This window comes from Bos taurus, chromosome 3, assembly GCF_002263795.3.
Source record: "Bos taurus isolate L1 Dominette 01449 registration number 42190680 breed Hereford chromosome 3, ARS-UCD2.0, whole genome shotgun sequence".
In the NCBI taxonomy this organism is placed as follows: Eukaryota; Metazoa; Chordata; class Mammalia; order Artiodactyla; family Bovidae; genus Bos; species Bos taurus.
Window position 1 is genome coordinate 80,822,920 of NC_037330.1, and position 18,518 is coordinate 80,841,437.

The 18,518-nt window shown below is 39.1% G+C and overlaps 1 protein-coding gene across 1 annotated transcript in view; it reads right to left on the minus strand.

Moving 5' to 3' along the window:
• CACHD1 (cache domain containing 1) overlaps positions 1-18,518 on the minus strand; it is a 234,779-nt gene that overhangs the window by 34,730 nt on the left and 181,531 nt on the right. The window contains exons 8-13 of the mRNA XM_002686328.6: positions 16,707-16,856; positions 12,095-12,328; positions 7,675-7,824; positions 6,923-7,046; positions 6,005-6,122; positions 801-969 (exon numbers count right to left, since the gene is read on the minus strand). Coding sequence (XP_002686374.3) covers positions 801-969; positions 6,005-6,122; positions 6,923-7,046; positions 7,675-7,824; positions 12,095-12,328; positions 16,707-16,856 — 945 coding nt within the window. The remainder of the gene's footprint in view (positions 1-800; positions 970-6,004; positions 6,123-6,922; positions 7,047-7,674; positions 7,825-12,094; positions 12,329-16,706; positions 16,857-18,518) is intronic.

Below are 18,518 nucleotides of genomic sequence, written 5' to 3' on the forward strand. Positions count from 1 at the left end.
TGTGATAGGTACAGATATACACTATGTAGATATGTAGGTGCGCTACCCTTGGACTCTTGACCATTTTCCCACCTCCTACGCTGTACGCCTGCATCTTCATCATCTGCGTGCCTGCCTCTAGTGAGCCATATCTACCACTCTGTTTGATGGACATTCTTTGGGCTGCTAAAACCTCTTTGTCCTGCATTAGCAGAAACCTTAAAGTGACTAAGGAATATGAAAGTCCAGCTCCCTCTCCTGAGTCAGGGCAAGCTTTGCAGTGTAATTTACACTCCAAAGCCCCCCTCAGGACCAGGGTGAGGCTGGAACGTCACTTAAAATCAAATTCTGGCTTGCTTTCTCCTTTCTTCCTTCTCCTGTTAACTTCACTTCTGTACTTGTTTCTTCTGAGAGTTCATCCTGAATAAGTCACCAACCCACAAATCCTCATCCCAGTGACTCATGGAGAACCAGAGACAAGGCAAGGCCTCACATTGTTTTTACATTTGTCTCCCCACATGGGCACTGCAGGTATTCAGTGTGCTCAGTCACGTCTAACTCTTTGAGATCCCATGGACTATAGTCCACCAGGATCCTCTGTCCATGGAATTTTTCCAGGAAAAATACTGGAGTGGGTTGCCATTTCCTCCTCCAGGGGATCTTCCTGACCCAGGGATTGAAACTGCATCTCCTGCATTGGCAGATGGATTCTTTACCACCTAGCCACCTGGGAAGGCATTCGGCATCTTAGTCCAAATTGATGCTCATGGGGAGCTGCTATCAGGAAGACCGCAAAGCAAACTGAAAAGCGCAGGGTTTACCTAGAGTGGCCAGCTGTTTGAAGTGGAGGCAAGCACTAGGCTGGCCCAGGAGGTCCAACCGGTGGTACAGCAACTTGCTGCTGGGGACAGTGTTGAGGTTCTTCAGTTGTTTGACAGGTATTTCTGGTTGTATTACCACAATACAGAGAATGAAGGAAGTATCTTGGACCTGGAAAATTGACAAAGAAAATGTTAATACAGAAATGAAAGTTCCTGGAGAGATAGTAAGTTGGTCAACATTACTTTCTGCTCTCTCTGCTTCTAACCCACACAGAAAAATACGTGATGAGTGAAGGAAAGACAGGAAGATGGGGTAATAGAAAATGGTTCTGGCAAAAAAATCACATTTTCTATTTTTTATTTTTCTTTCTGATCGAGGGAACTTAATGCATGTAACAGAAAATCATGGAGTTGATGAAGGGATTAGAAAATAGTCTCTCTAAAACAGTAACCCTAGTCCTCTTTTGCTTATTTAAGCTAATGGATACAAGCTGGAACACGGCATAAGAATACAACACTTATTTCTGTTTGGGTTGGAAATGCGTTGTAAAATATACAGTTGGTTTTGCAATGAGTGTTCCGAGAATTGACTATTTTAAATGCCAATTATGAATCTATATAACACAGCCTGTACAGAATCTGGTTTACTCATTCAATTCCCAATGAACACTTTCTTTTCTCTTGGTTAGAGGTGACCAGGATCTCAGACTTATGAAAAGTGCAAACTCTATCACTTCCTAGCAAAGCTGGCTTGACTTGTCCTTTCAGACCAGGAAAGGCAAGTGTGTTGTAATTTGGCCTAATTTAAGCTCCTATGTAGAGACAGGAGTACTTTCAGATTCATTCTGCTCCTAGAAATGGATGCTTGAATAAAATTTGGTGGGAAGAATGTCTACATGAATCAAAAGCCAAGTCAAGCTATGTAGTTCTAGCTCCTTGACTTAAAAATACAAGTCATTTCGATATTTGGCAAAACTAATACAATTATGTAAAGTTTAAAAATAAAATAAAAAATAAAAAAAAAATAAAAATTCAAAAAAAAAAAATACAAGTCAAACTTCTCTAAGTTCATTAAGAGCTGAACAGAATATATTTTAAAGGTGGTTTGTACTTAAATGAAAAGAGTGATAACCAGCAAATTCAGAACTAAAAGATGGCCAGAATCAAAGCAACTCAAAAGATAAGTTAACAATCAAGGAGAAATTTTTTAAACAAGGCAAGTTAGAGTTAAGTGTAATATGTGGTTTCTGAGGATAGCTGCAGAAATCTTTTTAAACACAGGGGAATTTGCATCTTCCTGAAATTGCTTTTAAGTACTGCTGCCAAGGATATTCAATTACATTAGCAAATTTAATCCTCTTCCTCAACCCAACAAGTTAGAAAGTGACAGAGTATTCTGAAGTGGTATTTACTATTTGCCCTCTTCCTGTCTCAGCATCTTTTGAGTCTGCTTCCTGTGCTGCAGGAAGTTCTATGCTGCTGCTAAGTCGCTTCAGTCGTGTCCGACTCTGTGCGACCCCATAGACGGCAGCCCACCAGGCTCCTCTGTCCCTGAGATTCTCCAGGCAAGAACACTGGAGTGGGTTGCCATTTCCTTCTCCAGTGCATGAAAGTGAAAAGTAAAAGTGAAGTCGCTCAGTCGTGTCCAACTCTTCGCGACCCCGTGGACTGCAGCCTACCAGGCTCCTCCGTCCATGGGATTTGCCAGGCAAGAGTACTGGAGTGAGTTGCCATTGCCTCCTCTGAAGGAAATTCTATAGGATAATTCTTATTCTCTTATAAGAATTCTATAAGAGAAAAAAAGTCAATTCTGTAAGATAAAAATTCTATCTTTCTCTTCAAGGGTCAATTATATAAGAGAAAAAAAAAAAACTACCCTAAGCATCTAAAGGCAACACTTCATAATTTCTAGCTGGAAAGGAAAACAGATTTCAAAATAGGTCTCCTTGCTATTGTGTTCTTAGCTGAAAAAGTAGTTGCTTGCATTAAGGAATTAGTATAACATATCTAGAAGAGGCCTCCATGAGTGGGGAGTGGTTTTTTTCACTGATTATCCATGGGATTCATGTTTTGAAGTGAACCATGCCTGTACAACACTGGAATGTTGCAATACCTTCTGATATTAGTCAGTATTTCCTTCTGACACAGCATGCAGCCTCCTCAATGCTCAAAGACAGACTTGCGTTGCATAGTGACAAAGTAGTAATCTCTTAATGCTGCTAACAGAATCTCTCATGTTACATTTAAATTAATTCAGTGAAATAATCCGTCAATATCTGCTATATCTATGGATGCCAAGAAGTTTAACCAATTATTATCAACATCAACTAAATCTACTTAAATTATATTTAGTAGAGGAATCCATTTCACTCCAGAGGACAAGAGTACTTACTCCCCTCTTTCTGCTGATGTAACTAGAAAGAGCTTACCAATTCTTGTTCTTATTTCTGGGTAATCAGGCAAGCCTTTTAACTTCAATCTCATTATTTATTACCACTTTAAATGTTCACTTAACAGTGACATTCTTGATAACTGATGCTGGAGAAGACTCTTCAGAATCCCTTGGACAGCAAGGAGATCAAACCAGTAAATTCTAAAGGAAATCAACACTGAATTCATTGGAAGGACTGATGCTGAAGCTGAAGCTCTGATACTCTGGCTACCTGATGTGAAGAACTGATTCATTGGAAAAGATCCTGATGCTGGGAAAGATTGAAGACAAGAGGAGAAGGGGATGACAGAGGATGAGATGGTTGGATGGCATCACTGACTCGATGGACATGAATTTGAGCAAGCTCCAGGAGTTGGTGATGGACAGGGAAGCCTGGTGTGCTGCAATCCATGGGATCATAAAGAGTTGGACACAACTGAGCGACTGAACTGAACTGACAATTTCAAAACTCTGAGAAAGTTAACACTTCTACCTGAAGTGATTACATGATTATATTCATTCGGCTAAGAAGAGTCGTCAAAATGTGCCAATACCACGGAAGAAAGACAGTTTTTATAAAGATTATACTTCCCAAAATGTTAATACTAGGTTTATTTACTATACAAAGAAGGTCTTAAAATGCCTCTATTTCCTTCTATCTCTTTTAATGCCTACAAATATTAATACAGATTTTTTTACCAGGATGTACCTGAATTGCTTTCAATTAGGATATAGTGTAAGATAAGCAATCTCCAATTTTAAATATAAAAGTATTTTTCAATTCAGAATTCTGGTGTCTGGCTCACTCTTTCTGATGTGAAAAATTAAGCAATTAGTCCTTATTTAAAAATTGTATGTTTATAAAGGGCAGATGGTATAATCATTCTAAACAGAAAAAAAATTCCTGAAAATGAGCTGTCTCAGAGAGTTTTGAAACAGACATTGACTTTTTTCAGATCTGTATTTATCAGCAAAATATCAGTAGAATTAGGCTGATAAACATAACCTTCTCCAATGGTCTTATTATTTTGTTTCGTTTCATTTCCGTTTTAGAAATTGCTGTTGCCTTATGATTCTATAAAAAGCAAATAAGAAGATCATAAGAGAGTCATGTCTAGAGGCACATTGGCTTCTCCCGATTCCTATCATTCCTGTGTAGACACAGCACGGAGGTGTTGAACTGTGCATCCACTGCTAAGCTGGAAGCTCTGTGAGGGCAGCAAGTATCATTCTTCTTTGTCCTTCTTAGGTGACAGTCAATCTTCAATAGCAGGTCTTAAAGGGATGAATAAACAGATCCATTTAGGATCGACAACACTTATTAATAACATCAGAAATGGCCTTCCAAGGGAATCTCGAGTATGACTGTATTTTAAGTTTAATGATTATTACTGAATGATAGAAAAAAAGATCAAAGTCTACTCTTCTTTTGGTCAATTAGAGTACTTAGGGCCCCATAATAGCACTGTTATGCTATGCTTGGGAGGGGGAGTAAAGGACAAAAATATTAAGTAAGATGTGTGGTGTGTGTCAGATTCTGTTTCTCTATGATTCTTTGAGGCTCAGTGTTCTTTTTAAAAAAATATTTATTTCAAATGGGATATACTGTAAGATAAGCAATCTCTAATTTTAAATATAAAAGTATTTTTCAATTCAAAATTCTGGAGTCTGGCTCACTCTTTCTGATGTGAAAAATTAACCCTGCAGCATGCAGGATCTTCCCTGTGGCACGTGGGAACTAAGTTTCCCAACCACGAATCGAATCCGTGTTCCCTGCATTGCAAGGTGGATTCCTAACCACTATACCACAAGGGAAGTCCGCTGAAGCTTAAGAGTCTGAATGAGGCTAGTGAAAGAATGTGGGTAGCACAGGTATGGCTAGCAATCTGCTTGTGACATGGGAGCAGTACACAACCTAATCTAAATCTGTCTTTTCCTTGGCATCAATGGAGGACATTCATGCTTTTGTATCTCCTTTTCAGTGCCCAGTTTCCACAATCTAAGTTGAAAATGATAAAAACAAACTGTTGCTGTTGTTCAGTTGCTCAGTCATGTCTGACTCTTTGCAACCCCATGGACTGTAGCACACCGGGCTTCCCTGCCCTTCACTATCTCCTAGAGTTTGTTCAAACTCATGTCCATTGAGTCAGTGATGCTATCTAGCCATCTCATCCTCTACTGCTCTCGTCTTCTTTTGCTTTCAATCTTTCCCAGCAACAGGGTCTTTTCCAATGGGTTGGCTCTTCGCATCAGGTGTCCAAAGTATTGGAACTTCAGCATCAGTCCTTCCAATGAATATTCAGGGTTGATTTCCTTTAGGATGGACTGGCTTGATCTCCTTGCTCCAACTGGATACAATCTAAATGTGTATTCGTGCGACTCAGAAGAAATTTGGTTGATCTATGTAATGTAGTACAGAGCCATTGAATGTGTTTTCACATATAGAGATACATGCCTGTGTGTGAAGAATAAGTTTCCTGAAATTGATCAAAGTGGTTACTTCTGGGAAATGGGAGGTCAAACTCGGGAGGGGAAAGGGCAGAGTTCACTATCTATTTTTTTTTAAATATGGTTTGATTTATTCATGAGTAATTAATGGTTTTATAAACAAAAAAGGAAAAAAATATAAAAATTCTATGGAATCTCTTCTTTTTTCAATCATTTTAAAACAGATTAGTAACATTACCAGGCTGAAGTTCCCTAGAATTTCTGCATGAGGAAGAATGTTGCATCCTGCACCTCCCTGAAGCAAAGGAGGCTTCCTCGCACTCACCATCTTCCAGGCATAGCTAACATTGTAGGCCTCCTTTCCAGTTTCCCTCAGCTTGTTTATGTGCCAGGACAGAGATGAGTTCACAGGGACTGCGATAATCTGGCTGCCCAGAGGGAGGCTGCATTGGCAAACAGAATGAAATACTTCAGGCAAAAGATAAAATGAAGCACTTAATTAAAGGCAGGGAAGACGCTGTGAGTCACTGACCACCTCCTGATTTTGAAAAGCAATGAAGCTCATCACTTTTGAAAGAGATAATATGAGATTTTTGATTTTGTAAAAGCGTTATGTCAGCTCCGTACTGAAAACATTCCTTCCTCTCTACTCCTGTCCCCTGATTCTAATTCTTTCCAGAGACTAACTTGTCTCAAATCACTCAGTCATTAATTTACAACCAATGAGCACAAAGACCCGTTTCTCTATAGGTTACCATCTGCCAAAATAATGTATCATGGTTGGAAAAAATCCAATCTGTTCCTTATTTCAAGAGAAAATGTTGTATATGATTGTGCTGTCAACTTGGAATGGACAGTGCTTTGCCAAGCTATTTTTTGGCATGCTCTAGAGCTGGTCCTCAACTTAACCTCTTATTTTGCCAACAATTTCCAACTTGGTATAACTGGAGTATCTTTAAAAATGAGATGAGATATATCTGATTTTACAACTAAAGGCAATGTGAACATAAGAATTTGATTTACAAGACATTCCCCCCAAATAACAGTTCTACGAGATCTTACCTACTTTACAAAGTAAACAAAATTTTGGCTACTATTCTTATATCAAAAACCATACTCTTGATAACATTAAAATAATTTATATACTTGCTTTATTTCTTATTCTAAACACTCATATTTGATCTCAGTGGATCCTATTCTCAGAGGGAAAAACAAGATATTATGACCCTCACCTTTTCCTTACCTTAGGATATTTTGCCGAACCAACTCAAATTTGGGGATATTTTCATAATGAATGATGTCAGTGTGAAGGGGGGGTTCTGAGAGTAAATATGGCCTGGTAAGAGATGGATGCATAAGGGTATACCCTGTAATAAGAAAAAAAACACACACACACTATGGGAAACATGTTGTAGGAAGAACTGATTCTAATAAAAGTGCTCATCGTAGATTTGAAATGTGGGGGATTCTGGGAGGGCTGCTCAACACTCAGCTGCTCAGTCTGTAACTCAGCAGTCCAATAAAACCTGAACTTGTTTTATGTTTTCTTGCATAAAACTTTGGAAGTATAGCAAGATGTCTTAAATTCTTGAACATCTCCCTAATCAAGAATATTTGGGAGGTACTGACCATTTGGTTTTCATTTCATAAAATCTATCACATAAACCTTAATGTCAGTAAGTATTAAGAAAACAATATAGACCAAAGAAAGATCCAAAGGATCACTTCTATGTTTCATTCAATCCTCAAGTCTAATTTCCTGACGGTTATAAGTAACTATCACCTACCCCTCAACACAAGATAGAAACAAATGCACGATCTTCAGATGCATTCTGCCATCGTTATGGTCCTCTACGACAAATAAGTAGTCCTAGTCACACTTTTTCTACAAATACCAGCATTTTCCTACTTTGTTAGTATCAGAATCTCTGCAGATGACTTTTCTTCAGGATGGTAAAGAAACCATTCTTTGCTATGTAAGTTTTAGTAGATTACCTTTGTCATCTATGAGGAAAGTATAGGAAGCCAAGGAGTCTTGGTAATACGTCACGTCTTCAAGGATGTAAGCCAGGTTCACGTCCACACCTACGATTCCCAGAAGGAGGTTTCCAAAATAACAGGGTTTACTTACAGTCATTATCAAACCTGCGGGTTAAAACAAAATAAAAAATCAAAACATGTCAAAGAAGGCATTGAACAAAGGCTGGTGCTGTGCTCCAGGCACTGTGAATGCGGCAAACAGCATCTTAGTTTGCTCTGAAGTTTCCTGTCTGCCACAGTAACCAAGCACTGCCTTTGCTGACAGCATAAAGGAGTTATGAGTGTGAGGGAAATAGACTCTTCAGGAATTCAGACATCTTCATTACCTTAAATGGAGGTAATTTGTACCTTTTCCACTATTTTTTCACCTAAAAGGATACGACACTCCAGATCCATATGAAACATCAGCAACATATTTATAATTCTACTTCCAAAGTGGGGATGATTCAACTGACTTTGCAAGACCACTGGACAAAGAATCTAACATTCTGGGCTCTAGCCCAACTGTGCCCTATACATATCATACATATGATACTGGACATAACTTTGAAACTTGACCTTCATGTCCATTTAAAGGACATAGCAGTAACAACCTTACCAATCTCTGTGCTGTGCTGGGCTCAGTTGTGATTCCATGAACTGTAGCCCACCAAGCTCCTCTATCCATAGAAGCTTCTGGGCAAGAATACTGGACTGGATTGCCATTTCCTTCTCCAGGGGACCTTCCCAACCCAGGGATTGAACCTGTCTCCCATGTCTCCTGCATTGCAGGTGGATTCTTTACTGCTGAGCCACCAAGGAAGCTCACCGTACTCATTTCTAGGGGATGTTAAATGAAAGAGATTATGGATAAAGGAAAGCTTATAAGGTATTCTATTTTATTAATGAATCCTATAAAAAACCAGAAAGATAATGAGAAAAATAAAACATAGAAAGGTACAGAATCTTATGATCTGGCCACTTAGAACTCTGAGCAGCTAAAGGAGACATTAAAGTTCTAAGGGAATGTATTTCTAGTCACTTGGGCCAAGAGCTTGCAAACGTTTACATAAATGGTCAGGTAGTAGATATTTTAGGTTTTGTGAGCTATTTAACCTCTGGTGCATATTTTTTCTTTTTTTTCTAATGAATCTTTAAAAACATAAAAACCATTCTTAGCTCACAGGCCATACAATAGGATACATAGGGAAAGAGAAAAGCCAAGGGGAGGAAGACCTACAGAAGTAGAATGCATGAACAGTGGTCAATGCATTGCCCGGAGCAGCAGAACAACTGGGCTCTCTTCTCATTTCTACTACTAAGTTGGCTGAGACGTGCCACCTCTCTGAATCCATCTCCTTGTGCATTCTATGCGGAGCTGAGACAAAGTGATCTCTAGGACCCTGACAATTCTACAATCCCATGCTTCTAATGAGGTTGCAAAGAGTCGGACACAACTTAGCGACTGAACAACAACACATGGTTCTAAATAAAATTTAGAACAAAAAGATGGATAGTTTCTCTCCATCTTGCTCTTATGTCTTACAACGCTTGATGACATGTTCACGCCTACTAGCACGGCAGAAAGCCATTCTTTTATCAACACCTAGGAAAGGGATTTAAATCACCTTGAAGACTTCTACAGAGAGAATAGTGTCTGATGTCCACTCAAAATATTATTGAGTTGTTGTGACTGCAAAGACCAATTAAATGTATCACTTGGAAGGAAGAAGTGGATACACTTCTGTAACACAAGGAAGTTCTGGGTATATAATGTACAGCCATAGGGACTATAGTTATAGTTATTAGTATTGCACATTTGAAAGTTGCTTTGGGTAGATCTTAAAAGTTCTTAACACAAGAAGTAAATGATAACTACGTGAGGTGGTTGGTATACAGTAAACTTATTGCAGTGTTTTGCAATATATACAAATATCAAATCATCATTTTGTACACCTAAAACAAATGCTCTGTTGTATGTTAATTATATCTCAGTAAGACAAGAAAAAAGAAAAGCTATGCAATGGGTATTTATTATAAATTCAAAAGCATTCTTTAAGTAGTCAATTTTCAGAATGCTATCTATTGGTTTTAAAACATTTAAAAATAATAGTTATCTAAGAAGCTTTTAAAGATACATTTTGGAGATTTTTGCTCAGGTATCCTGGGCAAAGGGGTTATAAATGATGGGAGCATCGCTATGAGGGCCAGGAAACAGAGGTCACAGTCTGCATGCCACATTCCTCTGGGCTTTAGTCTAAGAAGAAAGTCTTTTTTCACAGAGCAGTAAAGTGCAAGAGAAATACTCGGGGACCACATGCTCACTTCAAATTTCTGTTCTCCTCTGGACATACTGAGAGCAAGCTTGACAAAAGAAAGGCAGTCTTACTTTTCAATTATCAATTTGGACAGAAGACTCTTTATCCCATTGTGGCAAATAAAGACTGCTAAGCTCTTGCTACACTTAATGAAATACCCATACACCCTCCCTACAAGTACATAGACTTGTATTTCAAAAGAAATATGTCTAGTAACTGATATTTGAATCTGTGGAGATTTTGAATTAGAGCCATCTAAACATGAGTTTCTTTAGACTCAGGGTCCCCTTGTCATGGAGTTAGAGGAATTATCACCCAGTAATTCCAGGGACTGAAAATACAAAGATAAATATGATATACTCTAGTAGGGGAATGCAGCAGATCAATAAATAGTAATTGAAACCCACTGCTTGGGAGTCATAAAACAGGCCTTAAGGACTAAACTTTGGAAAGCATCAGCTTTGCATATAATTTAATTTAAAGCATACATGGTAGCTTCTGGATGGAATATTTTGGGAAGGGTCCCACTCTACCTGATACCACTAACGGTAACTGAACTTGACTACATAATCCGCTCTGCTTGATCAGGACTCAGTCTCTACACCTGTCTCAATTCCTTTCACACAGAATTGTCATGTTCCATTGATCTATTTTTCTCTTATCTGATTAAAATACTTCTTGAGGGTGAGATATGTGTCCATCCCTGCCTGACAAAATACTTGACTGGCATTCAGCCACATTGGTAAAATGCATAAATTGTCATTCACGTTTAAGACCTGACATTTCCCTATAAAAAGAAATAACCTTATGTAAAGGCATGAGTTTTAATTCTATACACATCTGTTGGCCCTGCCAGAACTAGGAAGGAAAAAGAAATTGAGGTGTGGCAGTAGCTACCATGCTTCTTCCCTATAGAAAGAACATATCTACTGAACTTCTATAAATCATAGCCTCTATAAGATTTATTCATTTTTATATGTGAGTTTTCTCTGAATATTGTAAAAATTCCTAGCAAATGGAACTTAAGAACAAGATCTCATATGGTGATGCTGTTAGGCAATACTAATTGCCTAGTAATTGCAAGGAGATCCAACCAGTCCATCCTAAAGGAGATTAGTCCTGGGTGTTCATTGGAAGGACTGATGCTGAAGCTGAAACTCCAATACTTTGTCCACCTGATGCAAAGAGCTGACTCATTTGAAAAGACCCTGATGCTGGGAAAGATTGAGGGCAGGAGGAGAAGGGGACGACAGAGGATGAGATGGTTGGATGGCATCACCGACTCGATGGACATGGGTTTGGGTGGACTCTGGGAGTTGGTGATGGACAGGGAGGCCTAGCGTGCTGCGTGCGGTTCATGGGCGACTGAGCAACTGAACTGAACTGAAATCTTATAAAGTTAATAACCCAAAGACTTATTATGTGAAAGATGTCGTGTTTTTGCAGATAACCAAATGTGAGTTAACAAGATTAAATACGTTACTAAAAATAACAAGTGGTAGGTAGGATTTGAAATCCTCTCCACGTCAGGCCTGTATCTATTTGACTACACTGTGTTGCCTTGCCTTTGATGCTGAATCCCAAGCACTTCTGCCTTATTTACCAGTTGCTGTGCAAAGTTACTGTTTAGTACCAAATTCACTTTTAGATTGGGGGGAATCCTCACAAAGCTTCTAGATGTACCCATTACGTTTTTTTTTAATTGTTTATTTTTAATTGGAGGATAATTGCTTTGCAATATTGTATTGGTTTCTGCCACACAACAACATGAATCAGCCGTAAGTATACATAAGTTCCCTTCCTCTTATACCTCCGTCCCACCTCCCATCCCAAGATCCAGTATGTTGACTGAGGCTAGAGCAATGAGGAAGAAATAAGGCTGCGGATTTCTGCTCTAGAACATAGTACTCACTGGGCCAGTGGCGGGGAGGCTACACAATCCTTTGACCAGAGAAAGGGACACCCACACTTCCCCTAAAGCTCACATGGCAAATACTGAACAACATTTAAAAGTTGCTGTTTGACTCATGTCCACTTCTTTTCGCTTTCCTTCAGTAGGAAGTTTTCTCCGAACTCACCATCTCCCATCTCATCAGAGAAGGGGAGGCTAAAGACAGCTTCGTCAATCATCCGGTTGGGAAGGTTGGTATAGAACCTGCCAACTGTGGTCTCCAGGTTACTCAGCTGGTTCAGCACCATCATGCTGCCCTTAATCACAGGCAAGGCTATCCGGTCCAGCACACCATACTTCCCTGAGTTCTGTTCGGCCAGATCTCTTAGAAAAGCCAGCTCTTTCAAGCCAGTCACCCCATCTGAAATAGAAAGCCAAGGGAAGACAATGTAAAACAAACTGGTGTATATCCATAGGATAGCCTTGTCATTTAGATCTAATAAGGGTCTCAATGAGGTCTTGCAGTGCCAAAGGGATCTTTGCAGAGACAATCTGGACTCAGGACATAGATACCAGTTCCTGCAGAGGAACAAAGCTGAAGGCATGATCTTTCCTCAAATAGTAATGAGGCCAAAGGAATTCTTCAAAAGGCAATGATGAAAAACATATGACTAAACAGAGGAGCCCCATTCAGCAAGGATTTCTTCCTTGAAAGTTTAATTATAAAATGTAAATTAGTTTTCTGCATTTAATATTTGAAAGCAAAAGTAATGATTAACAAGCCTGCGTTTAATTTAAATTAGTAGATGAAGTTGTAAGAGTTTTAAAGGATTGAGGTTTGCCATTTCATTTCTTACCTCTTTGCCTATTAAACACTTGCCAAAGTCTCATGCAACTAAATGAAAGAATTATGGATTGTATTTAGTGATGTCTCCAAACCCCATTTCTTTAAACTCACTTTAATTACAAATGTTTTCATGCTTTATATTGTAGGGATAATACTGGATTTGATTTATTTAATATATATTTTTTATGTTTAGAGAGTTTTAAAATCTTTGTAAAAGATTCAGGCATACTGGGATGTATTGTTCTACATCTGTAATCTATAGCACAAAAATAAATTTAATAAACCTTTTTTAAAGTTTTGGTTTGCTATTGTTGGAACACAGTCAAAAGGATTAGTAACTGATCCCATATGGGTACCATTGTAAACAAATTCAAGTTATTTCAGTCACTACTGAAATTCTACCAATGAGTTTTAAAAAGATTTTTGCCTCATGTTCTTGAACTGTTTAGTCATTAAAAAATCTAAAAGTTCATGGTTCACCTACCTTCAGTGACTTTATCATTTTTAAATAGGAAATATATATACTTCTAGCTTTGGAAGTCCATTTCTAAAATCATGGCAGGATCTAATGGGTATAATTTCTTTCTTAACACATTGTATATAAATAATTTGGATTTTGCTCCACTCAGACAATGCTAAAGGAGAATCAGAATCAGATTATCGTTGCCTTTGCTTGACACAGAATTGAAATGGGAGGTGAGTGGTATACTTCAGAGTAAAAGACAACACATAAGATGTGATTGATCCATGATCTTACACCCTTGAGAAGCTTACAGGAGTGAATGATAAAAGGAGACAATTTGAGGCGATAAAAACATTTCCTTTCTTTGTCATGTACTGCATGACTCTTTCAAAATGTACAAGAAAAGTAACAAACAGGAAAATCTACCAGACAAAGAGCACAGCACAAGATACCAAGGATTGGGTTATTTTATGTCACTCCATTATGAAGCATTATGCAGGGGTGGCAGCAGAGTAAGTAGGGTGGCAGACTGGATTATTCTATCAACAATGTGGTTGTGCTGGAAACTACATTTCCCAGAATCCCCTTTCTTCTATGCTTCCAGGTTAAACGTGGCCAAAAATGAAGTGCTGTAACTTGAGAGGTGAAGCGAGAGATGTTAAGAGACAGACACAGAGGGACCTGAGAGTTCCAGTTCATTCCACTCTTCTGATTTGTGTTCAGTTCCCTTTCCCAACTGCTGACTTACTCACCAAAGGCAACCCAACCAAGGGCAGGCTCACTCCAGATGCTTCACTGAGAATTCACAGAGAGAGCAGCCACAAAGACAACAACTTCTCAGACTTGTACAACAGACTTCCACACCAGACGACTTCCTACACAGTCTGCAGTGGTCCTAGTCTCCAGATATCCTTGCAGGCTTCAACTTGTTCACCCAGATCAGAGCTGGTTAATAACCTTTGAGTTGTCAATTCCTCTTTGCATCTTTACTCTTCCAGTTTCCCCCCATAATTGTGTACATTCTTATTCTCTTATTTTAAATTGAGGTATTGTGTTGTTTTCAGGTGTACGGCAAAGTGATTCAGTTATATACATTTATATTTTTCAGATTACTTTTCAATATAGGTTATTACGAGATATTGAATATGGTTCCCTGCATTATGCAGTAAATCTTTGTTGCTTATCTATTTTATGTATACTAGGATTTGTTAATCCCATACTCCTAATATATTCCTCCCTGACATCTTTTCCCTTTGGTAACTGTAGGTTTGTTTCCTATGTCTGTGAATCTGTTTCATATATAGATTCACTTGTATTATTTTAATTTTTTTAAGATTCCACATATAAGCGATATATTTGTCTTTCTTTACTGACTTACTTCAGACTTAATTGTCCAGGTTCATCATGTTGCTATAAATGACAATGGCTCATTCTTTTTCGTGGCTGAGTAATATTCCATTGCATACATTTAGCACATCTTAAACCAATCATCTGTTGATGGGCAATTAGGTTGTTCCCATGTCTTTGCTATTATTAATAGTACTGCTATGAACATTGGGGTGCATGTATTTTTTTTTTTTTCAATTTGAGCTTTTGTTTTTCTCTGATAGAAGTTTAGGAGTGGGATTGCTAGATCATATGGTAGCTCTATTTTTAGTTTTTAAAGAAACTTCCATACTGTTTTCTACAATGGCTACACCAATTTACATTCTCATCAATAGTTCATGTTCTTATTCTGATAATTAATTTGATATACCACAATTTCCACTGTGATTCTGCTTCCCTATTTGAACTGACAGAATTAACGGTATGTGTCAACCCTCTTGAGTACTGTTCAGAGATACTTTTCAGAGAGGTGTGTCAGGCTAGCTTATGGGAAGAAAGAGAAAAGATGAGAGTGGTTATGGGAAGTAACCAGAAGTTTCAAAAAGTGGAATTATCAGGGGCACAGCAAGGGCATATGATACTCCCATGGGAAGATCTAGGACCAGCAAAGAGATGGGGGATGCAAGAAAACTGCTCAGTAGCTGCCTGAGCAGACCTTCAAAACGCATGGGAAAGGCATGATCACTTCCTTTTATGTTTCCTTACACCTCTTCTATTGCCTTTAATTCATTTGCCTTGTCTATCTTCCTCACTGGGTCAAGGGCTTCTTGAAGACAAGAGATGTTGTATGAAACAGCTCTAAGACCTCAGCGCACTATGTTGTATATGGTGCGTGCTTCATAAGCACACCATATCTTGCATATTATTATCAGAGCAACCCTATGGAGATTTTACTCTTTTCATTTGACCGATCAAAGTGAGGCCCCCAAGAGATTAAGTAACCAGCCATAAGCCACACGGCTAGCAAATGCAGACCGAAACGGAAAACCTCTAGACGTCAGCCCCCGTGCTTTTCCATGTGCAAGCAGTCCACAAAATATCTGGAAAACAATCATGCTGGCCTAAATACAGATTCCTGGAACTTATCTAGGAGGGTCTGATCACAAATCTATAGACACTGCCTGGGAGTCTGCATTTAAAGATGAATCTACAAGTAATCCTTATCCCATTAAAATATAAGAACCAGTGCCCCTCAAGCCAGCTGGTTCTGCACAGAAATCTGGAAGTGGAGAGGGGAGATAAGAGACAACAAGTGAGGAGGACTGTAAATCAAGATGTGTTCTCTCAAGAACAAGAGAATGGGACCACTTTGAACACTGAGAGAAAGGGGCCCAAAGAAGAAAAGGAAGAGCTGTGTATTTGTAGATGGGGGTGGGGGGGTGGAGGGGACAAGACACAGCAGGGAGCTAGAAAATTGGGCTGTTGTCAGACTGGAGGATGGTTAAATTGCTGAAGGGAAACTATTGAGTATTCTATCAGATTTGCCAGTTTTGTAAACTTTCTCACAGACTGATGTAACAGCCACACAATCAACTTTAATGAGCACCTAGCAAGTGCCTGGCACCATCCTGGGTGCTCACTCTACGTCGGGTTAGTCTTCACAAGAACTCTGTCAAGTAGACACATCTCATTGCCACGACACGCAAGGGGATAGGGAGAAAGCGGCACAGTCGGTGATTCTGCAGGTAAATGTAATATTCACAGTCCTGGTTTTACAGAATAATCTAGGTTAGTACTTGGGATTCCTGATCTTAAATCAATGAGACAAGTTAATAAGCTTCATACAGTATCAAAATCCAAGTATATATGGAGAAACCAAAAAAAAAAAAAAAATGGAGCTGCACAGATGCCTGTGTAAGACCATGTAACTGCAGAAGTTTTAGAAATGAAGAGCTGACTGGACAAAGAGATGAAGAGACAGCGACATCCTGACACATGCCCTGAGTATCCATATAAGGGGGAGAAAGCTGGGTTTGGGAAGGAATCTGTTCCTTATACCCTCATCAAAGCACCCTGTGATGGTTCTTTCTTATTTTTTGAAAGCAGCATGCACTTAGAGAGAACATTTTATCTGAAAGAAAAGGATCTCGAAACACTACCTACCGTTCATGAGGGCGTAGGTGAGAATCATTACAGAGTTGTTTAGAAAGCTATTTTCTTCATTGATGACACGGAGAGTCGCCTTTTTATCTTCTTCTGAAGAGTCCTTTGATGTAATGCCAGCGGACAGGTAAATGATGACCATGTCTGTATCTAAACAAACACATACAAACTGAAAGTTACATCAGAGGCTGGCTAAAGGCAGCAACTCAAGTTTCTCTTCCATTGGACTTTCCTGCCTCAAGGACCTGCCGGGCCCACTCTTCTTACTCCTGCCTGTCTGATGCTGAACTTTCATCTCCCTGCTTCTGCTGGCCTGTACTGGGCCACGAGGCCTCATTTAGCTAGTGTCAGGTAAAGAGATGCTCCTAATGAGTTTACTAGATCAAAGAAGGCAAGTTCCTCCAGGCATCCACGGTCATGGTAATTCAGCCATCCCAAATGGATGTCTCTCCTGCCTTCTGAAATACAGCATTCAGAACCTGCTTTACTCTTTCCCCAGTGACCCAGGATCTTCACCAGGAATATACATTTTGGGGGAACTAGGCTTTAAAATGATGGTTCTTCCAGAGACTACTGAGATTTGCAAGGTTATCTGTCTCTATGCTAAGCAGTTCCAAAAAAACATTTCTGTTTTGAAATTCATCAGTGTAGAAAAGCAGTGGAAAAAAAAAAACAACATGGACATAGGAGCCAAGTTGCCTGTAGTATCTGGGTAGATTACCTAAGCTTTCTACGCCAAAATTTCCTTATCTAAAACAAAATGAGGATAATGACCGTATTTACTTCATAGGGTTGCTATGAGGGCTAATTGGTTAATTTTAGAGTGAAAGCAAAAGTATGATGGTGAATAGAAAATAAAAGAAAACTTTAACACAAAACAAAAAAGAAAACCCTTGTATTGGCATGAAGAAGCACCTAGACTCTAGAGTAAAATGACTCTCCAGCTAGGGCTAATGACTGAGAACTCATTGTAGCTCACAGTGAAAACTTCTTTCAGGAGGATTTCCTCAAAAATTAAAGCGGTACATTTCCTATCACTAAAGATGCAAGGGCTGAATGACAGCTTTAACGGAAGGAGGGCAGTAAGCCAGCTGGATTTTATACTGTCTTTTTAACCTGAGATTCTCTGATTCAGTATCTATTTTTAAGATTACTTACACAGATGTTCTTTTAATTGAGAAATAATGATTGATAGGCTATATGCTTGTTTCTTTAGGTTTTTATGGTTGTCATTCATCTGAGATTGCTTTCTAGCTACTGGGGGAGGCAGCCTCCAGGTTGGTCCCTCAATGATCCCACTTCCTGATATTCACATGGCTGTGTGGTCTGTCTTTGAGGGTAGACTGGATTTAATGACAGAACGCAGCAGAGGTCATGGGGTGTCAAGAGATGGATTAGGTTACAGAAAGACCATGGCTTCCACCTGTGTGCTCTCTCTTGGGTAAGCCAGAGAGAATGTTGTGAGCTAGCCTATGAGAGGCAAGGAACTGAGGCCCTCAGAATTGAATCCTCCAGCAACCATGTGAGTGAACTTAGCAGCAGATCTTTCCCAAGTTGAACTCTGAGATGACAGCCTCTCTGGCCACCAGTTTGACCACAACCTCATAGGATACCTTTGGGCAGAGGCACCCAACCATGCTGTGCCCAGATTCCTTACCTATAAACACTGAGATAATTAAATGTTTATTGTCTTAAGCCACTGCGTGTTGGGTAATTTATCATCCAGAACAGATTATTAAAAAAAATTATCCTAACAATGATGAGAATACAATGACTGAATTTTTTTCCGTTTGAAAACTTCCATTTTAGACT